Here is a 23,554-nt window from a genome sequence, read left to right as displayed (position 1 = left end):
CAATTTTAAGCTGAGGTAGGACTAGGGGAGGATGTCCCGATTTCTTTTGTTTCTCTTATGTAACTGGATAATATTTGCATCTCCACTGTCTTTTGGATCTACTCTCTAATTAGCAGTGAAGCAGAACTCCTTGCTGCATAACTTATATGCTTTGAATAAAATCACAGCTGAAGAAATTAAGGGTAAAGCATCTGTGTTGGCAGGAGTATATCATCTCCACCTTCTTTATCATTAAAATACTTCCCTTTCCTTATTGGTGCACCAGGTTACAATATACCAAACACCCTATTCCCTTTCTTTGAAGCAACAGTGGCCTTGTCACAAAGATAAGTAGTAGCAGCATAAAGTCAAGCTTCCCTGAGTCTGAAATTCAAATGTGCATTACCATGAAGAAATTCTTTGTAAAGATTTACACTAATATCATTTCTATTAGTAAAATATGCAGGCTTTCTCTCTACGCTCCTCATTTCCTAGACTTTTCCCTCACATATATAGGCACATTTGAATTGAAAGTCTGTAATAATTATATCCAAAATTACTTCCTACAGAAATCAGTGGCAAATCTTCCACTGACATCAATGGAATCAGGTTAAAAGCTAATTCTATTTTTATATTAAAATACTAGCAATAATAAAAGGTTAATTGTGATCTAATTGTAATGACTGTTCTCAAATTTTTACCTTTCCCTGACTGAAAAATATGTTTTCAGGTCAGCTCAGATGGATATTTTTCTAATCTAAAGAAAATGTACTGCCCACTGACTGAGGATAGAATTATCAGTTCTATATGGTTCAAGGATGCTTACATCCAGTGTTTCAAATTAATGGCATATGGCAGTTTACAACGAAAACATGAAAAGAACAGTACCAAAGAAGAGAGACTGACAGTTATGTAAGTTCTTTACCAGAAGGCAATAGCTTTTGAAAAGTACAGTCAACTGAGATTTTCAGAAAGAAAGTGTTTTGGTGTTAGTATAACTGGAAGAGGGAGCTAAAGGAAAGACTAGAAGAAGCTGATACAGGAAGGTGCAGGCTGTGATTTTTATGAGAGGAGTGATGAGATGCTGCTAGAGGCAGAGCTACACAGAAAATTCCTACAGAGAGTTCTCTTCCTTCAGGAGGTGTTGATTCAGCAAACAATCAACAATTTCTACAAGAATCTCTTCAATAAATTTCTCCTCAAAATAAGGAAGACCACTGCTCTTCTATGCCAGCCCCCCATCAGCCACCTTTTGTGTTCTGCTGTGCATGCAATGAAACCTGCTTACTGATCAATGAACAATGAAGCATAGACAGCACGTATTCTGAATATGACCTGCAATTTGTAATTTTCTTATGTGATTCACAAAAGACTGTGTGTTCCGTAATTTGAGTTAGGTTTTTTTAGAGGCTATATGATTTCAAGCAGCTTCCTTAGAAGACGAGAAAATTGGTATTAGTGTATGGAAGCTGGAAATACCAAAAAGACGGCAGCTTTTGACAAGAGAAATCTTCAAGAGAAATAATTCCTTTTCTTTCTTCTTTGTACATTATTTTCCTGCATGTATTACAACAAATGTCTTGTATGAGCTTGTGAAACTAAGCGCATACAAAGCAGAATACAGTTAGTGAAAAGTATTCATTAAAAATGGGATTGGAAAAAAAAATCCAGGAGAAACTTACCCTACTGTAACCCAATTACTAACAAATGGACAAACAAACAAACAAAAAATCCTATTTCTCACATGGGAAGGTGCAATGAAGTTTCAGCATTCAATTCACTTGATCTCTCATTTACAAAGATAAAAGGATGACCAAGCTAATCAGTTATTTCAGAATTCCATTTTAAATTAAGAAAGAGGGCAGAAATTAACTTCTACCTGTTTCTTCAGAACAATACATACAAAATACCTTTTTCTCCAATGGGCTGCAGCCTAAAATAAATCCACGCATCAGTTCTCATAATCTTATGAAATGAAGAATTCAGAGGCCATATGGTCTCTCTATAGCCTATCCCTGTACACAGATCTTTACTAGTTTTAAAATGTTAATTTTGTCTATGGAAAGCCTGTCTTTAATGTGACTCAAAGCACATTGTAACTGAACTAGTTATGCATTGGGCAGTTCTATGAAGTAAGCAATCCTCAGAAAAAAAATGTCTTGTAAGTATACAGTTAATTTTTATCTTCCATAATTCATGTTCTTAAGGTTGAGTCAGTGTTCATATGTCTATTTGGATCACACAAGAGTGTTCTGCACCTTAACAGATCTCCCTGTAGAAACAGATGTATAGCTAAATTTCTGTCCAAAGCTAGTCTCCCATTGACTTCATTAATGCAGAATCATAGGTCTGAGTGTAAATACAGATGTATAGCCAGAATCTTAAAGAGCATTTTATTATCCATATATCCTTAGGGTATGAGCTATAAAAGGCAGTGATGTGTCTCAAGATATTTGTAGCACCAGCACATTTCTGCTTTACACTTCAAAGGCAACTCCACCACAGCTACACCAACAGTGGAATACACTTTTTCACATATATGGGACTCAGCAGAAAATGTGCAAACAGGTGAAACAAAGATGTTAATTTTTCAAACATGACAATACTCAAAATTGCCTTGTAAGAGTCCATAGATGTGTTTCTTCCATGAAACAGTAGCATCTATAATACATTAGCTATGTTAAGAAACGTCCAGAAAACATTATTGTCTGTTTTCACAGCAAATCTGCACAAAATTCATTACTGCTTTCCTTTCTAGAAAAACTGATGGGTAAAAATATTCATTAATTCAGTTGCAAATTTCCTGTTCTCTTCCACACATTTTGGTTTGTTGTTTATTGTGTTTTGCAAGTCCTGTCAGATGGATTATATCATCTTAGATTCAAAGTAATGTTCAAATTAATGAGATCATGAGAAAAATGTCACTGCATTCTTTTAAAAAACTTGTTGTTTTCTTCAGTCACAAGGGACAACATTTCTGACACAGGAAAAAGAACAAGGGCAGTATAAAAACTGCATGAAAAGTGGAATTTTTAACCAGCAAACAAATAAAGTATAACAAAAGATCTTTGTAAACTAACAGTAAAATGCATAAAAAATTATCAATTTCTTGTAAATGAACAAATATACACTCAAAATAATGCACACAAATTGCAAAAACTGACTATCTTTGACTAAGAAGGTAGTTTAGTCCTGAATTTCTTTCCTATGTAATTAGTATCTATAGCATAAGATAGTTATAGTTTTCCAATGCAGCTGAGACCATGAATGAATGCATGAATATTAAGCTACTTTTAAAATGTTTTTCCTCTCTGCTTACATAATCAGAAGTATTAATAAATAATTAAAATGTTGTGCTTGAAATGACCTCAACTCTTCATATCTATCTGACCACCTGCGTAATACCAGCCCTCTCAGAATTCTCTCTCTCAGAGATTCTCTCAGAATACCACTGCACTGGGTAAGGTGACTTGCATCTAAATAAAACTGCTCTGGAATGTCTGCAGCACATTTTGGTTAGACAACATCAAAAGACTGAACATGCATCATTTTCCTTAGTCATTTGTCCCAGCGGTCAACCATCTTCAAAAGTACACATTTGTTCACTGAGCAGCAAATGACACTTGCTATGCTTTTAACCGTTAAGAACACTTTAGTTCTTATTGGTTTTGTTTGCTTGAAGGAAATGAAAGACTTTTTTAATAGGTTTCTTTTGACAAACCATATAAAATAAGCTGTTCTGGGTTCCTTCAATATGGCATTTTTTCATCCCGCAAATCATTTTATCCTGACCAACAGCAACGTTAATTATTATGCTTATGTGGAGGTAAAGTTACCAGTCTCACAAGAGTCACACAAGCTTCTCATACTCTACAGTAGATTTTTTAGGGTTTGGTGGATTTTATTGTTTGTTTCTTGTTGTTGTTCAAAACAGATCCTCTGTAACTGCATATTGTATTTAAGACTTACATGCAAGTGGTACACGTGCCTTAATCTTCATATGTGTTTTCCATCTGACTGTATTAGTATACATTTTCTTAGACTGGGCCTAGTTTAAACAGAGATTTGAATGTTTCCTCTTGTCCCCAGTACTTATCATCTCAGAGATGCATATCTCATCAGCAGAGATGTGTTTCTTATCATTTATGGGGACAGTGAGGCATTAGACTCTTTGTTGATCTCTGTCTAATGCAGTTAAAACAACTTCATTTGATGGTTGCTCCCCATTTACTGAGGTCGGAGCTCTGAGTTGTAATTTATTTGATGTTTGTTTTGCCAATATTGTTGTTTATTTTTTAAAATCAAAATAACCTTTGATACTAATTCATCATCTTATAAAAGTCCAACATACTCAATCTGAACAGTTACATTTAGCTACCACAGTTGCACTTTCATCAGAAAATAAAATCAAGTTGTTATGTAAACTATTTCCCATCGAGTCACTCTGATTGGCTGTAATTTAATTATAACTTTTTGTCAGCTGAATCCCAAATTACCATCTTAACATTTTTCTGGAGTTTGCTGTCTTGGTAGCTGGAGTTATCTGGGATAGCTCACTTGTCTTTTACTTTTGGATTTTTGGCATAACCCAATGCTGACCACTTTGCCTGTCCCATTACAGTTTTAAATCAATATTCATCGCCTCATTCAGCTTAATTCCACCAGTTTTGAACTGTCTTCTCATGTGGCAGACTCAGACTTTCTACATCCTTGTGCCACCTTTTTGCATGATACCGGCAGTGGAGGACACAATTACAGACAAGTCTAGGGACAGGTTTAAGAAAACTTTGGCCATCTCATTCTGAGGTCAGTGACAAATTTGGAAGCTCCTGGAAAGTCTTCTCATCATTCCTGTAATTCCACTTGCAGATTGGCACTGTTTGGGAAGGAGGAGGAATTCCAGCCCTATGCTGGATAACAGGCATAGGCACTGTCCCTTAATATGTGCAGAAAAAGCTGCTGGATGTTGGAGTTCTGGAGAAATCTGGCAGCAAATTGCTTTGGCTCAGACAGACGACCACATGAAAGAGAAAGGCTAAACCTATTTTTACAAGAGAATGCAGTGACACCTGATAACCACGGTACAAGTGCGTTGAGGAGGAAGCTAACAATGCTAATGAAAAGGCACATGACTTATTTAAAGTTGCTAATTGGTTTTCTGTGGCTGTGTGACACCCAGATTTATGAGGTTTCTGCCTGCCTCCTTCCCCCTCCCAAAATCCTGAAAACTTCTGTTCTATCGGTGACTGGTCAAGCTCAGCACTTGACATATCTGTGGAATTTTTAATCTGATCTAATATAATCTGATATTTATGTTCGTGCTCCCATGGGATTGTGTCCTGGAAAATAAGAGCATCATCTGAGAGAATGCTGTTGGCCTGTGGCAGTAACCTATTCTACCCACTTCAGTGATAATGGATTTCAATTTTTCCGTCTCTCGAAGCATCCCACCAGTTTCAGCAATGATGATAATATACCATTCCTTTGCAGCACTGTCAATATTTAATTTCTTGCTGCTCAGGCAAGAGACTGAAATTAAACAGGTAAAGCCTGCAGTCAGAGAAATACATTCTCTCTAAGAGGATTACCATCTATCAATACCCAGTATTTAATACAACTGCTATGGTCTACATGCCAAATTTCCTTGCACTCAAGCCTCTACACCAAGCACGATGCAGGTAAAAGAAAAAAAAAAGAAAAAAAACCCTCAAATATATTTCTGGAATGTTTTCTCAATTCCTGACAAGTAATTACAAATATATCTTTTATAATCTACTCTGTATTGGAAAAGACCTTCTGTGGAACATAAACTGATGTTAAAGGAATGCTTCTATGAACATCTACTCAGATTTCCAATGACTTTCATAATTTTCATGCCTAGTTCTTGTTGCCTGGATGAGTGTTGTTTGAATAAACGTGTGGGAAGCTACCAGCCTTTACAAATACACATGGCCACAGATGAATAAGGGTGAAACTTCCTGGTCAAACTACAGATTGTGATGGTGCTGAAGAAAATGAAAGTCTTCTCCGCAAACAATGTGTAAGGGGGAAAAAAAAGAGTAAAATTCATTGGGGAATTCATGTTTAGAAGTGAACTAGATCTGTTGTTCTTCTAGTTGGAAGGAAAAAAATCACGTATATTAATATCTTCTAATATCTATGCAAATCCACTGAACAGTTTGCCTTCACACAATTTTATACTACTTCTGATAATGTTGAGATGCTTCTAACTAAGGATCCATAAGCCCTGGGGATTTTCAGCATTCTCTGAGGAATATCGTTCCCGTAAACTGAAAATAAATATATGACTGCCATGTTAATCTCCATTCAGGATCCACTGATTTCAAACAGAGGACCAACAGCTAACTTCTAACTTGAAGTTAACTAGAGGACTGTATCAGGAGCCCTACAGCTACACTTACGCCCTGCACCAACACAGGATACAGTCTGCTCTGTTCTGTCTTCACAACTGTCAAATGCCTATCCTTACAATGTTTCCATCAGATTTTAAAGGGATTTATAAATCACTCCTGCCAGTTAATAAAATGCAGGAATCCTTTAACCAATTCATTTGTTTAAAAGTATCCAGCAGAGAACACAAATGGAAATTGCTGAAACCACTGCGTTGTATAACAACATGACTTTTCACCAAAATGAAATATCTGCTACATTGGTTCTTGGTAGACACAAGCCATCCAGGTAGTGGCATAGAATCACGTCACAAGAGGAAACGAGAGCTTGTCACACACAGTACTTTTCATTAAGAAGCATTCCACGTGTCACAGACTGCTATTAACACACATTGGCTCTGTATGTTGTACTGCCAGACTGCAGGTTAGATAATGGAAAATGAAGGTAACTCTTGCATACTGTGTACTGATTTCCTTTTTGTGTGAGTGTTGCCTCATCTTCTCAATGAGATCACAAAAGAAGAGTTAGCCTGGAGCAGTATAGAAGGCCTTATTAGAATGTAAATATAAAAACAATCTGTAATTGTGACTGAAATTCAGACATATTTGGTATGAAAAAGCTGCAAGAGAAATAAAAATTGGTAATGGTAGTATTTCACTGCAAACAAAATAAATGATCTTTTTTTAAAAAAAAGAGGAATCCAATTTCAAGGAAATTAAAAGGAATAGCTAAGAGAATAAAATCCTAAGAAATCACGTGGAAATGACTTAGCTACATATAAGAGACTGTGAGCAGCTTTATATACCACTGCTCAAAAACAGTCACTACATTTCCAAAAAGATCAAAGGTCCAGCATGATAAAACAGAAAAGTAAGCTCCAAGCTCCATAAGGCTATTAAAATCAAACTAAAAAACCCCCATAAATTAACAAGTGGATATTTTGTTCTTATGAGGGAATGAGAACAGAGAATACCTTGGCAAATGAAACATAAAACCACAGTAAGGCAATGAGACAATATGAAACAATTTTGAGACACAAAGACATAAAATATAATTATCCACTATTCTCCAAATATTCCAGAAATGAGAAACTTGCCTTATATCCACTGATAACCAGATACATAAAGAAAGCACTTGGGGAAGATAAAATCATAGCAGAAAAGTTAAATTAGCTGTCTGGATCTACACTGTCTGTGAAGGGAGATAGCATAGTCCTCATAGAAAGGTCGTTTCTTCTGTAGGACAAGTCTAAACAGTTGTCTCATAGTATAAATATTTTATAACAGATCCGTAAGACGGATTTAACAAATTGCCGAGACCAGCTAATTTTCCAAGCAGAATTCTGCTCTGGTACTTTGATGCCAATTAAATTGGCCTTAGTACCAAAACAGATGGCAGTGGTAAAGTGGAAAAAGTCATTTTATATTTTCACATATCAGATTTAGTCATTAAGAGAATTTATAGAGTGTTTAAAACGTAGAGGGTGACCCAATTAAAAAAAAAAACAACTTGTGACATTCCTATATAAAGCTAATTGGCTGAAAAAATAACAAAAACAGTATTGATACACAAGTAAATAAATACATCACATCAGGGAAGAACGAACATGGCTTTTACAGAGAAAATACAAGGGCTATTGGTTCACAGCATTGGAGGCAGTTGGTGGTGGTACAGCAGCAGAGGTTGATCCTACTCACCCATATTCTGTTACATTATGTTGCTGTATGACAGATGGAAGCAGAGGGGCATTCAACAACTCTGCTGAATGTTGCTAGGGGCCAAACAATGGATGTGAACACAGTGAGGTGGTGGGTGGTTCTGTTTTGGCAGTGGTGACAGTGGGTACCTTCACTGGTGCAGATTTTTACAAGTATAGCATACAGGCTCTTGTTCATCACTGGCAAAAATGCATAGCTAATGGTGGTGACTGTGCTGAAAAATAGTGTTTTGTAGTTGATATAACTCTGAATTTGATCTACCAAATTCTGTTATTGTGCTCTCTGTATCAGTCGTAGTTTCCATGGAAATAAATAGAAGGCACTAATTTCAGAGTGACCTATGTACATACCTCAGAAGTTTACTAGATTCGCTTGATGGAGGAAATAACCACACAAATGATAAAATAACTATAAAACATTTGAAATTTAAGAGAGCTTTTGATGAGATCCCTCAGTAGTTGTTCTCACAGAAGCAGAAGAAATATTGGATTAGACAGAATGTCCTGCTATGGATAAAGAACTGGCTAACAGATAGGAACAAAAGGATAGCAAATAAATTTTGTGTTAATTAATGCGGAGTAATACACATGAGAAAACTCCTGTGTACAATGGCCTATGAATTAGACTTTACCTTTTAAGAAGAAGTCATTGTGGTCATTTGAAAGTATTTTCTGATGGCATTCAGTGCATTGTGGGAGCTGAAAAGGTGGTGGATGAGTAGAATTTTATCAGGAAAGATGCAAGAGCCATACAGAGCAAGTTACTTCATGACTGAATTTAACCATGGTGTACTCTACCTAAAGCAATGCATGCAACTATTACCCAAAAATTTCCTGCTAAAACCAGAAGAACAAAATTATGATCAGGATTAACAAATGATTAGAAGTTTTGTACAGACGTATGAATGTAATGCAGTCAGGAACAAACATAAGCACATAAGAGGAAACAACTTGTTCACACAACATATACTTAAATTATAAAAATCACTGTTAAGACATCAGGGAGAAAGGTATACAAATAGGTGCAAAAAGGTATTAGTCAAATTCACACAGGAAAGGTCCATTGGCAGCTACTCACCTGGGAGCTGTGAAGGTGCGCCCTATGTATGGTCTACTCTTACTTCTTTTAATATTCATTCCACTGATGAAGGACTAGTATAAAATATTTCTCTAGATGTTAAATGGAGTTCTCAGCTAAGAGGTTATTTTTCACAATAAACAATTCCCTTAGCAAAGAGATGGAGAGATAGCTTCCTTTACTGAAAAGCTATTACAGTTCATGTCCGATCAGTGTTTGGCCGTTCCCATCAGACTGTCAGCACAGGTGTTAATTAGTGCCATCTGTGAGGGTGGCCTATGCTGTGAACACCTGCCACCCAGAAAACATATTGAAATCACAGTGGTTTATCAAGCAGGTCAGTGAGCACCAGTTTGTAGTGACTTCGATCGGTATTTTTCTAGGTTGCATATAGCAAGTGCAATCATTCTGGTAGCTTCTAATGCAGCTACAAATTCAGTGTCTCATCAGACCCCTGAAGATTCCTTCTCAATGGATCGCACTACTCCTACTTATAACGCTTGATACAGGTTTTATTTTTCTGCCAGAGAAAACCAAGAATAAGCACCTTCATCTCATGAACTATAGTTCAAAAGAATTATCATAGAGGTATTTTCACGTGGTTTTTGAGATCATTCAGATTGTTTTACTTTTTTCTTTTTAAACAGTTTTCACTGAGACAAGAATCCTGCAGGAGCTTGCAAGGGATATGGAACATTCAAATCTGAAAACAGGGGGATAATTCAGGAGAAAAAAAAAGCCTGAAGTGAAGCATAAATGAACCCATGGTGTCTACTGATAAATATGTACTCTGCAAATATTGCTGAGAAGGCAGGCACAGATATTAGATGAGTATTTTGAGGTGATTTAACTCATGTAGCAGCCAGTTGTACAGTTGAAAACTTTGATTATTTGTGAATTTAGGAGTACTGCAAAGCAATATATATTTCAGAAGGAATTTCTCTTGATCCTCTGCAGTGTTGGTTGCATACAATATTTTGGTCAACATCAATCAACGTAAGTGATTCTCCTAGCACAACACCTTATAATAAATATAATTAATGCGTCTAATACAGGGAGAATTCTAGTCCTTGCCTGTTGTTAAATTACCATTTGTCCTTCTTAGGACATTTCTCTCTCCTTTTTCTCTATCAGAAAGCCTCTGCTGATGATAGGTGAAGCTGTTGAAATGGAGAAAAAAATAGATAGGAGAAGGTATTTGGGAACAAACATGTCAGGTACAGTTCACACTTTGTGAGGTTACGAAAATTTTTATGGCTGTTGATAGGAATATTGATAAATTCTGAAATTTCAAGTGTAGGAATTGGAGTTGCTGTTCATTATTGCCTGACCATAATTTAGCTGAAAAATACCAACCATCTAGTAACACCAAGAAATTAATGATATATATCATTATTAGAAATAGTTGTAAGAACAGCTTGTGAGAAATAAAGCAATGTATTCCTTTGAACCAACTGGTGGATATTGCCCCACTTACCTTTAAACAGGAGCGTTATTTTCTAACACATCTATAGCTATTTCTGTGAGTTCTACAAAAGAAACCTTCTCTTCTGTGAAATCTGCAATGAATAGCAAGGTCCAGTCCTTGCCATTCTCATTCCAACACATATATATAACCATGCATATGAGTTTCCTGTATGTTACTACAACGCAGTGTGTGGTAGTCAGGATATAAGAAAAACCCCTGTGAAGATAATTAAATACACCGCTGTCTACTTTGAGAGGAAACTTTCTACAGTTTTGCCATTCATTTTGTCATAATTTATTTCAAGCCTTGTGATAGAAATCTGACAAACTGATCATATATTGGTGCTATCAGTAAAATAAACCTATAAATAATCAGAATTTGGTGTTATTAACTAAATGGTCCATTTCCAAAGATATTTCCACCAAATCCACATGTTAACCTGCTGTAATTTAAACGTTGTTTGAAAAGGGATATCTGTATACTAAAATGCAAGAATGGTCTGTAAATAGCAGATGGTCAGTTGTCAAACAGATCTGTTCACAAAACCAAAAATCTTATACACATTTTGTGAGGCCAGAGATAGAAAATTCAGGACCACACATTATCTATTGTGGAGAGTGTTTATGCAGAATGGCTTCATGAGAAAGGACATGAAGAGATTCCACTAGTTAAATTGTAAAAGAATGAATGTGATTAAAGACAAAGATGGTTTATCCTAGGGACGGTCACGGGCTAAGCAGCTGAGAAGAAATCAGGATGTGAAAAGACAGGGTATGTAGCTAAAGATGAAATATGTATCTAGAAGCAAGGACGGCCTAAGGGAAAAGCAAGATGTGTAGCAAGGTGTAGACAGAGCTGCAAAGAAAAAGTATCCATAAGACTAACCACAAAGGTCAGATGAAGTAATGTCTAATTCACCAATCCTGAGCTTAACTTTTGCAATATGCATGAACTTATTACTGATTGTATAAATGAGATGCTGTAACACCTAATAAACGAGGCTTGTTGACCATGATAGCATGAGACTTGTCTCCCGCGGTTACTTCCAACAAATGGTGACCCCGACGTGATAAGGAAAAAAGGGCGCCACGGGTGAAGAACTGCGTTGGGTTCGGGTCCGGATTTCACAGCCCGACGGACGACGAAAAGAGCTAAAATTGGAGCTCCGCGTCTCGAGCGACCACGACAGGTGGGCTCGACCGACACGTGCTGCCGAAGCCTGGAGGGCTGCAACGGTACCGACGTGAGTAAAAATGGACAGGCAAGCAGCATATGATTTATTTTCCGCTTTTCTTAGGCGGAGACAGTTTAAGGGGATAGACTTGGGAAAGGAACTCCCTAAGTTATTAGTGTATGGGTATGCTAAAGGGTTATTTCAGAATCCGCGTTTAGTGCATGATCTTGCTGAGTGGCGTAAATTTGGAGATGCAATTTTTCAGGGAATGATAGATGGGGAGAAAATGGCTAAAAAATGCGGGAAGTGGTGGCGTGTGGTTTATAATGATTTGTTGCAATATCAGGCAGAAAAGGAAGCGGTAGAACAAGCTAGTGCTGTGCAGGAGAGGAATAAGAATTATAATGAATGGTCAGATTGCCCGGGGCCCCCTGCTGTGTCCACCGTAAAGTTGCCGCCGGCCGCCGAGCCTGCATTGCCAGTGGCTGCGGAGCCGAGTGCCCCGTCTCCGTCTCCCTGCACGTCTGTATCAGACGAGCCGCCTGCATCGACCATGGCGCTACAGCCGGCCCCCTCGACCCCCCTTTGCAATGAGCCGCTCCCTGGGGCACAGAGTGACCTGGCGGAGGCCATCGCGCGGGAGCGGGGGGAGGCTTGGGCTGCGCTGGCGCGGGCTTGTTTAGAGGCGGGAGACGGTGAGGCGTTGGAAGCGGTGCCACAGATGGTGCTGCCGGGGCGGTATTCGCCTAATGCTGCAGGCGGGACACAGGCTGCTATCAGTGCTTTGGATTGGAAGTTGTTGTTACAATTGCGGTCTACTCTCAGTCAGTTTGGAGTAAAAAGTGAGCCAGCGAGACAGATACTGGATTATATCTGGAGTACTCAGGTTTTGTTGCCATCTGATTGTGGGGCTATAGCTAGGTTGATTTTTTCGCAGCACGAACAACTGCTATTTAATGCTTATTGGGAAGAGATGTGCCAACAGAGAATTGTGATAGTTAGGCAGCCCGGAGATCCCTTGTATAACGTAACTGTTGAAGAACTTTTAGGGGTGGGTCCTTTCATCCGGACGGAGGCCCAGGCTTTATTAGGACCAGCTAAATGTAGAGAGTCAATGTATCTGGCCAGGCAGGCTATGGATAAGATCAAGGCACCAGGTGGGCTGTCGTCTTATATGGGAATCCGGCAGGGAAGAAATGAGGATTTTGGAGTGTTTCTAGATAAGGTAGCTGGAGCCATAGAGAAGGCTGGAGTACCAGAGTACATGAGGGAAATAATGCTAAAACATTGTGCACTTCAGAATTGTAATGCTACAGCTCATAGCATTCTAAGTACTTTGAGGAGTAACTGGACAATAGAGGAGGCGTTAGACAGACTATCGAGCGTGCCCACGGGGGCTCAGGCTTTCATAGTTGAGGCTATTAAAGAGCTAGGGGCAGGATTAAAGGCACAGGCTGAGGCTTCTCAGAATCAAGTGTTAGCAGCCCTTGCACCCCTCCAAGCTGCAGTCGCTACAAGCCCACGCTCGCAGAACAGCTCCCTCATGAAATGTTTCCGTTGTGAAAAAACTGGCCACATCCGTCACGAGTGCCAAGCCGCTGGGATTTGGTGCAGCAAGTGTCAATCCAACACCCACAACGCTGCTGTATGCTATAGGAAGTCGGGAAACGTGAGAAGCAGCGCACGAAAGAACAGCGGCCGCGCTCTGATACAACCAGCCGTTCCCAGCCAGCGGCCGCTTGCCCCCCCGCACACGTCGCTCGTCGCGTTGTCGGTCTCTACAGCACCCCCGCCCTCTGCTTCGCCCACGTCGTTCTCTGCACCTCGCCATGCCGCCCCTCCCTCGTCGTGCGCGGCTGTGTCTCTGCAGCCCGTGTGTAACGTGGTTAAAGACACGGATGGACTGAAACCAGGGGATTGTTGTGACCCAGGTCCTGTAGATCCAGAAAGAGAATCGGACGCATTTCTTCCTGATGATACTTTGAAGGAAGCAGGAATGACAAATTTCCCTACAGCGTACTGTGATGTCTTAGAGCAATGCAGAGAAGAAACAATATTAAGGGGTGATGCTGACACGTTGCAAACCTTTCCTAATCAGGTCCCCCATTTGGAATCCCTGCCTTATGAGACAGTGAAGGAGCTAAGGGAGTCAATAAGAACATACAGAGTTCGGTCAGCCTTTACATACAATCTTTTGGTTACAAACAGTGACACTTACGCTATGACCCCTCACGATTGGAAAACTGCGTTAAGAATGATCCTCTCTCCTATGCAATACGCTGTGTTTATGATTGAATACCGGCTACATAATTTGACTGATACCTCTTTGCCTCAGACTCGGACAAATCCATGTGGCACAGCACCTCTTCAACTGTGTCAGACAAATGTCACTCACATTCCTGAATTTGGCCGTGTAAAAAATGCACATGTAACAATAGATATTCATTCTTCTTACATATTTGCCACAGTACATACAGGTGAACACAGTCATGACACCCGTAAACACTGGTTATCTGCTTATGCTGCTATGGGAATCCCACATACTACAAAAACAGATAATGGGCCTGCATATACCTCTAAGGCCACTCAAACTTTCCTCCAAGAAGGGTGTGTTAAACATACTACAGCCATTGCTCATTCTCCCACTGGACAAGCTATCACTGATCACATTTATCAAACATTGAAATCCATTCTTATTAATAAACAAAAAAGGGGGAATATGGGAGGCACACTACAAGAAATATTATGTAAGGTTTTGCTTGTTTTGTTTGTGCTGAATTTTTTGAATCGTGTTCATAGAGATACAGCTTATGTGGATCGTCATTTTGAGGCTTCCCCGGTGCTAAAGGAACAGCCTATGGTTAATGTTTGGAATATGGCCACAGGACTTTGGGACTGTCCTCTACCACTGACAACTTGGGGTCGTGAATATGCTCATATTTCCTAAGGGACTGGCCCTGTGTGGGTTCCAGCATGATATCTTTGGTCTCATCTGAAGGCAGAAAATAGCATCCAGCCTTTATAGTAATTGTGATTGTGTGTTTCTTACTTAGTGGTATTACTTTGTAACTTGCTGTGTTATAGATAATATTAGTAATAGTTTGACATAGTGTGTGATTTTCTGTTTTACCAATGCAGTCTCAAGATTTAGAGTTTAAGGCATTAGCTAGGATGTTGTGTGCTTCTTCTATTTTAGTAATAGATCAGATGTGTATTAAACAGGATTTGATGTAATCAATGCTAGAATCTACAGGAATAGCTCTTTTAATGTTTTAGTACTGTTTGGTTATGATGTTATTAGCCTATTAATTAGCTTTTCTTAATTTGCAAAGACAAAACCTGGAAAGGAATTCTAGACAAAGAGATGACCCTGTATCATATAACAGATACCTATTTTACATCCAATTAATTGGGATCTGAAAATATAACCATGCATCATTTTAGACAAAAGTGCACGCTAATAGAACTAAATTTGATAGTTTATTCTGTTTTCCAAGCAGGTGTTCCACTTGGGTTCTATATCACGCACTGGCCATGCGGATATGGTGTACAACTGGAAGAAATCCTTCAGACCCTGAATGCAGGAGAGAATCTGTGATGGGTGAGAGAGGAAAGGTGCACCTTGAAGCAGGGGACGCCCTGCTGGCACTACCTGTCGCATCCACCACCAACATGGTTTGCTGTTTCTCAAGGGTCAATAAGTATTAATGCCCCTAGTGATACTCTAGTACATTTGTCCTCTAAAATTGGTTCTATTTGACATGCTACTTCATTAAATTGCACGATCATTAATCAATTATTAGCCCGGATAACTCAGTTGGTAGAGCATGGTTATGAACAACTTAAAAGCATTTATTGCACAAATTTTAGTGGTCATTAAAATCAATATATCAGAGTATACAAAAATTGAAGACTTTTACTGATCAGTTACAGATTAACACAATGGAACCCTCACGGATTTATTTTTAGGTTGAAGAAACTTAGGTTGCAGTACAAACATGTTTGTTCTTTTTAGTAGGTTTAACAGTAATGTTGTTGTGTTGTATTTGACTTGTCTCTTTTTTCACTTTTAGAGTATTGTCAATCGAGGTCTTGATTGAGTTATAATAGTTATGTTATTAATTTAAGTAGTGTTGTTACTCTATAGGCAGAATCTTGGAATTGTTGTAATACAAGAAGAATTTTATGGAGCAGCAGCCATGGATCGAGATGAGAAGTTCACAGAGCAGCAGCTATGGAGCAGGATAAAACTACATGAGAACTGATTGAACAAATGAACTGAACTGCTTGTTAAATATGATTAATCGGTCGTTAAACTGAGCCTTTTCATTTTAAAAGAAAACGGGGGAAATGTGGAGAGTGTTTATGCAGAATGGCTTCATGAGAAAGGACATGAAGAGATTCCACTAGTTAAATTGTAAAAGAATGAATGTGATTAAAGACAAAGATGGTTTATCCTAGGGACGGTCACGGGCTAAGCAGCTGAGAAGAAATCAGGATGTGAAAAGACAGGGTATGTAGCTAAAGATGAAATATGTATCTAGAAGCAAGGACGGCCTAAGGGAAAAGCAAGATGTGTAGCAAGGTGTAGACAGAGCTGCAAAGAAAAAGTATCCATAAGACTAACCACAAAGGTCAGATGAAGTAATGTCTAATTCACCAATCCTGAGCTTAACTTTTGCAATATGCATGAACTTATTACTGATTGTATAAATGAGATGCTGTAACACCTAATAAACGAGGCTTGTTGACCATGATAGCATGAGACTTGTCTCCCGCGGTTACTTCCAACAATCTATTTCTATTTTCTTATTCTGACTCGACCTCCTTGGAAAATGAGATCATATAAAGGCTTCTGATACCATCATCTTTCCTGCCTTTTGGATAAAGATGAGGGATTTTTTGGAGACTCTGCTGAGTACCAGCTAGTGTGTGGGCATCTTAAGGGTCTGGGAAGCTAGTGTAATGCATAGCAATCTCATAAGTGCCCTGTGCTTTCAGGAAACAGCCCTTATCACATTTGGTATGTGTGAACATGACCTGAATTCAGGAACACCTATAGAGTTGTGCCCAACTTCATACACGTGTTTTTAAGACCTTTGATTTGCATAAGAAGCCTTGGCCTGGAGTTAGACACTTATCTGCATTTCTAGATAAGGATGCCTTCCAAGCCTAGGATCTGAGAAGATGTACCCATGCCAAGAACTCCAACACTGAAGTACCTTTGAAGAATCCTTAAAAAAATAAGTCTTGAAAATGCCTTGCAGCTACTCTATAGTCACACAGCCTTCTGCAGGCAGACGCACAGATTTCTCACATCATTTCATGACTGCTGCCTACTCTGAAATAAATGTGCTCTCACCATGTGTAAGTATGCTCAACTGAGATACATAACAACCAGACATAGTAACTTGCCTTTGTTTGTTCTGCAGCGTGGAGCTGTATGTGTCAGTTTTAATCTAAAGGGAGCTAAGCAAGCCTTCAAAAACAGATTTTTTTCACTAGCAAGTTTATAATCAAGTGCAGCATTTATATGCCTTAATAAGCAATGATGCAAAAAGAACTCCATGTAACATCATATATTAATGCACAGGAACTGTATACAGGTAAATGTGGTCACCAGTAATGGCATTAACACAAGAAGAGTGGGTCTTCACATCACATGCAAAGAAGGATACTGGGAACTATTTGAAGGACATCATGCCATGGGCTGAGTGACTTTACTCTTTTGATTCTTTTGGCTCTGTGATAAGAAACATTGGCACCAAACTGTGCAGCATTTATTTCCAATTTCCATTAGAAGTACACTGCTGCAGACCAGTATTATTTGGGGCACTCAAAGAACTCCATCCAGTGTATGGGAGCAGAGGAAGGGGAATGGAGGAACCAAGACATTCGGGTCATCTCTGGGATGTCACTGACAGAGCGCTGCTGGTTGCCACAGGCCATAGGCTGGTGAACTCTTTTCATACCCTTGTGGCTGGGTGCCTGCAGGCACTGAGCTGTAGGGCCCCATGAGACTGAGGGACTGGGCAGAAACAGCAGCTCTGCAGCTCTCAAGAGGTGATCAGATCAGACCTTAAATACTCTGAAAATGAAACTTTTTTGCAGCTTCAACCTGCATGCTTCCTAGGAATGGTCCCATTTTTTACAGTCCCACTGACGTCATTCCCCAACCAGTGAGACCCCAGAATGGTTTGCAGCCCACTATTAGCATGGTACAGGGGCCAGTGAGTAAGTGTGGAGGAGGACTGTTTCTAGCTACACTTTATCCCTCTGTTTCCGAACATAACATGGATGGAGCTGCAGAGTAACTCCACCTTTAACATACCAGCAACCAGCTCTCACTGTGAATGCATGGGATTTCAAGAAACAGAACTGCAGTAACTCACAGCAATTTCATGTCTACTTATTTCAGTTCATATGGGAAAGAAAAAAAAGTCTTTGGAATCCAACCATCAGCAATTGCCATAGGGTTAATGACATCTTCCTGGAAGGAACAAGGAAGTTGAGGTTTGTTACATACATTTGCAGTGGGATTTTGCAGCCTCACTCTAACAATAAGGGTATGGCAGATATAGATTTAATAAATAAATAAATAAATAAATAAATAAGGAAGAAAGAAAATAATGTAACTTGTACTGCATTATCTGCAAAATCCTCATGATGTTTTCTAAGAGGAGATTGTAACCTCGTGGGGCAGAACTGATCCAGTATTTTCAGAAGTATCAGTCTAAATCCTGCATAAACATCTTGCAACAACCATTTTTCCTCAGTCATCATCTACTGTAAAAATAGATATGGAATTAAAAATTCTTGCAAGCAGTGGGTTAAATTGCTACTTACAATGATCTTTGAGAAACGAATGAGCAAATAACCTTCAGAAGCTATAGTTTTTTCCTAAAGAGATAAATCCTACCCATGTTAAGGAGTTGCATCTGCAGAAAGTGAGCAGATCCCCTCAGGCAGCTCTTAGCCAGGGTGAGCTCATAGCTCCCCAGAAGTGCACGGAGTGGAGATCGGCAGTTTGCATCCACACATAATTCACCCCTTCAGTGTTTATTTTTCACCCCAGCCTGGCACAACATCTAATCCTATCTGTCAGCAGTAAAGAATCCTAACAGCTCGCGTTCCACTCCTTCCAGCAGTTTGTTTTCTCATCTGTGATGTGGCATAAAATGAACTGCAAATGTCAGGTCATTGCTTCCTGCTCTTACATATGCATTTTTTCTTCCAAAATTGCAGAACTTTTATGTCTTAAGTATTCAGCCTAATCCGATTCATCTTTGCGTGTTGTATATGCAAATCTTACTGGAGATTTCTTTATTTATTCGTGACAGTGTATGCTCTTCACACTTTTTACTGAGCCATCTCTGTGAGAAGAAAAGATGTGGAGTCAGCTCTGTAAGTGGGGGGAATCATAAATCAAACCCACAGCAGATATATGCTCAGGTAAAGAGAACAGCTGCACAATTACAACAATAATAAGATCAGCTTTGCAATTTTATACTTGAAAATCCCATTTTTGGGCCCATAATTGGACTATAGAAATGCCACAGTAATCTATAAAAAAATATAATTTCTGTAATTTATGTTGGTCCACCCAGCTCGCCTATAAGCTGACACTCCTTTATAAAACAGCCTTTAATTTTGATAAAAGACATTTTAAATGAAGGAAATCTGTTGACTGTGAACACATTGTTCAGGTAAAAATCTTTACATTAGAACCCCACAGAACTGCCTTGCTTCCCTCTATTTTCCACAGAACCCCCTGGACAGGCACCACAGGGTCTTCACTCAGCCCAGGCAGAACCCATCTCCTCCTGGGCAGCAGATGGGCACTGTGGTCTCCCACCTTCCCCCCGGACCCACCTTCAGTGTGCACGGCAGACACATAAGTCCAGTTGTAACGCTTGACAATATCGAGCATGGCACGGGCTTGGAGTGTGTCGGAGGGGACCACACGGAGGAAATACTTGTAGAGAGTCTTGTCACTCAGGTCAATGCTGGTGGCGGAGTAGGCAATCTGTGGGATGTCAAAGAGCTGCAGGAGGTTCTGCACCTGGATGGCAACTGAGCTGGAGCCAGGGCCAATAACTCCTGCAATGGGCTTCCTCAGGCGGCCTGGGGGCTGTGGTTGGGAGTCGGAGAGGCAGCGCCCACCGCCCTCTCTGTCATCCCTGATAGAGATGAGTGAGTCCCGGATGAACTCAATGCTCTGCTCCAGGGCCACTGAGGAGTGCCAGCAGGAGTCGCGGATCTCACTGCCCAGCGTGATGTTGGGCAGCAGCACTGGGTCAGCATTGATCTTATCCAAGGTGTGAAACATGGCCTCCACCCGCTGGATGCCGTACTGCTCCCGGATCTCCCCACACTTCCTCTCAGGCACCTTCTCAGCTGGTGGTTGGTGGTGGACCGAGAAGAGGGCACCAATGATGACATCCCCATCCATGCGGGCCACCGAGCGCTGCGCAGAGGCGGCAGCTGGTGGCAGAGCGGCACCTGCCAGCAGCAGCGCAGGCAGCACGAGAGGCAGCACAGCGGTCATTGCGGTGCACGGTGCTGTCCGCGGCCGGGCTACGGCTCCGCTGGGATCCTCTTGGCTGCGTAAGCTGCGAGCACATGTAGGGAACGGCATCCGCTGCCCCCCGCCGGTTCTCCGATTGCTCCTAATACCATCGCAGCCACGTCTCACGGCGCCACTCTCGAGGGTGTACAGGCAGCTGTCATCCTAGTGACTTTTAACCTGGTGGCACAGAAACAGAATATGAAACGCTCATCGGGGATTCAACGTCAAATCAGAGCTCAACAGAGAGGCACGGTTTGAGGAGGTCAATGATTTCGTAGGGCAGCTGGCTCCAGTAAAGTCTTTAGGAAGCACGTTTCAAGAGGAATTAAGGTGTGTGTTTATTTGCCTTGCCACACTCCCCTGTGCTTGTGTTTATGGGAACGGCTCCTAAGCCCGCCTCTCCCGCCCAGGCGGCAGCGCCTTCCCTCGCCCCTCCTGCGGCACAGCCGAAAGTTTGGCGGGACACCCGGCGCTCCGGAGACGGCACAGCCCACCCCAGCCAGGGACGCGGTGCCGAGCGCTGCCCCTCTCGCCTTCCTGACGTCCGAAGGCATCATTCTCAGCTCCTCAGCTCGGGAATTTCCTCTCCCGAGATAAAAAGGGGATGAAGAGAGAGCGAGAGCTCTGCTCTGCCACCGACGGGAAATGTCATTTAAAGGTCAGCCGAGAAGAGAAGTAAGGGGTCCCTTTTAGTTTAGCTTTTCCGCCTGTCAGGAGCAAAGCTGTATTCCGACCGGGGACACACACCTGCCCCGAGGGAAAACACTCCAGTTACTACGGCAACAGCGGGCAAAGTCCTGCTACGCTTTGACGGCACGCCTTGCAGGCAGCCTTAGGGCGAGGGGAGCCGGCGAGCCCGGAGACTGTGCCTGCAGACTCCGCGCCGTGCCCGGTGCCAGGCGGCGCGGACACCGCCTCCAGCACCGCTGAACCGGCCTCCGCCGCTCAGCAGCCGGAGAGCGGTCCGTGTTGCGCGGCGGCGCCGTCAGCACTGTGGACAGCGCCGTCAGCACCGTGGACAGCGCCCGGCGGCATCTCTGAGCCCGGCCTCTGGCTCCCGCCGCCCCGGCATCCTCGCCGCCCGCTCCCCATCCCGCTGCCCTGACCGCCCAGGCGTCCCGCCGTCCCCGCTGCCCCACCGTTCCTCTGTCCCCGGTCCCACCACCGCCGACCCAACCGCCGGGCGCTTCCCCCAAACTTGTGCCCCCGCCTGGAGCCGCCGTAGCGGTCTTCCCGCACGCACAGTCAGACACAGCGACACGACAATACGCCGACACCCCGCCACACCGACACCCCGCCACACAGACACGGCAACACAGAGCCCGAGGCACGCCGGCCGCCCTCCCGACCTGCCCTCCCGGCATCGTGCAGAGGTGCGGGTGCAGCCGCAGCGGCGTGGCTACACGCTGCGGGGCAGCCGAGTCTCGGGGCAGAGCCGCGCTGCCCGCGGTGTGTTTCCCCGGCTGCCCCTCGCCCTTTCCGGCCCGCAGCGCCCCGCAGGTCGGGCAGCCCGGGGCGTACCTGGCGCGGTGAGGCTGGCGTTCGCCGCCCGCTCGAAGCAGGCACCAGCGGCTGCCCGGGCGCCCCGAGCTGGCGCGCTGGCTGAGGGGCGACGGCTGTGGGCTGGGCGCTGGTGCCCTCTGTCTTCAGCACCGCTCCACCGCAAGGAAAAAAACAGGTCACCCCGCGCTCATCCATTATCTCACACGGCGGGATCGGGCATTTTCTCCCCCTCCTTAATTTCTTCGGCTATTGTCTTGGAAGCGAACGAGGAGGCGTCACCCGGAACACGCAGCCGCCGCGGGGAGGTGTTGGTCTCTTTCCCCGCGGCTCTTTATTCGTTATCTTCTCGCCACAATTAGAAAAAACCCCAAGCAAGGGACTGGCACTCGGAAAGGACTAAGACCACGCTGGGGGACCCAACAGCCATGCTGTCACTATGAGTAGAAATGTATACGTATATTTATAAGCGTATTGCAACAGGACAAATCACCTGTAAGGAGAAAGGCATTGAGATTACAGTTTTCAGGTCAAGATGAGCCTCCATAAAGGCACGTGAGAGGCATATCAGATTAAAATAATACCAGATTGAATAATCATAATTCAGACGACCTGCTTGCATCCCTAACACAGGTCTCGGGTGTTTTATTTGGCTGTGGGAAAGTTAAAGTTAGATTACCTCCCCGCTGGGAACTCTATAGATATTTGTCCTACTTTTGAAAGAAAGAGGCAAGGACAAACATTTAACTATTGCTTGAGTGAGAATGCTTTGCAACGAATGCTGCCACAGATGTGCCTCTGCCCCGTGTCAATATTTGTGGGTTCTTTAATCATCACAGGGCTACGACCTGGCATGTTCCTTATGGAGGAATGGCTCAGGACACCATTGCCAGCACCAGGCCTAGGGGCAACCAGGTGTGCCCTTAAAGGGGGAACAAATTCCCTTTTGTCCACACTTTAATAAATAGAATTTACTCTCTGTACTTGGCACACTGATCCTGCAACACAGCATCATAGAATCGCAGAATCATAGAAATATAAAATCATAGAATGGCTTAGTTTGGAAGGGACCTTAAAGACTATTCAGCTCCAATCCCCTGCCATGGGCAGGGTTGCCAACTCTGCCCAGGTACCCATCTAACCTGGCCTTGAACACCTCCAGGGATGAGGCATCTGCAGCTTCTCTGGGCAACCTGTGCCAGCAAATGATTCCAATGATGGCATAATGAAAAGTCTAGGAGGGCAGATGACAGGGATGTGGAACTCACGAGAAGACACCTGGGATTCCTGCAGGCATTAGGAAGGGCTTCTGGAAGCCCAAAGAGGCAGAGGGACCTCAGGGCCAACATGTTGCCTTTTCCCTCTACAGGCATTTCCAAGTGTCACCTACACAGGCAGCCTAGTATGTCCCATCAGCCCCAGCAGACCAGATAGAACTGCTATTTTGTTGTTTCTACTACATGAATATAGACTCACACCACAGGGAGGTGTCAACACGTGCCATCCTGAACATGTCCCTGCCCATAGAACCAGCACCACTTACTGCACCATCAACCCATGCTTCCAGTATCACCACTGTTCCATGTTTCTGAACACAAGGGGACTTCACCATCAGGTATCCATCCCTGTGGCACTCCACAGGACTTCATGCAGATGAA

General features: G+C 42.3%; 1 protein-coding gene across 6 annotated transcripts in view; it reads right to left on the bottom strand.

Annotated features, from left to right (window-relative positions):
• The window catches only part of GRM1 (glutamate metabotropic receptor 1), a 173,776-nt gene extending 151,615 nt beyond the window's left edge, over positions 1-22,161 (bottom strand). For 5 of the 6 annotated variants that reach the window (XM_015858190.3, XM_015858192.3, XM_015858189.3 and 2 more), the window contains exons 1-2: positions 21,918-22,143; positions 19,700-20,573 (exon numbers count right to left, since the gene is read on the bottom strand). In XM_015858190.3, coding sequence (XP_015713676.1) covers positions 19,700-20,465 — 766 coding nt within the window. In that variant the 5' untranslated portion in view covers positions 20,466-20,573; positions 21,918-22,143. Of the gene's footprint in view, positions 1-19,699; positions 20,574-21,917 lie in introns of all 6 variants that reach the window. The other variant, XM_015858187.3, reaches the window with a different exon arrangement.
• Positions 22,162-23,554: the final 1,393 nt, after the last annotated feature.

This window comes from Coturnix japonica, chromosome 3 (assembly GCF_054131305.1).
Source record: "Coturnix japonica strain WE chromosome 3, WE-NBRP24, whole genome shotgun sequence".
NCBI lineage: Eukaryota > Metazoa > Chordata > Aves > Galliformes > Phasianidae > Coturnix > Coturnix japonica.
This window is presented reverse-complemented; position numbering and strand designations above follow the sequence as displayed.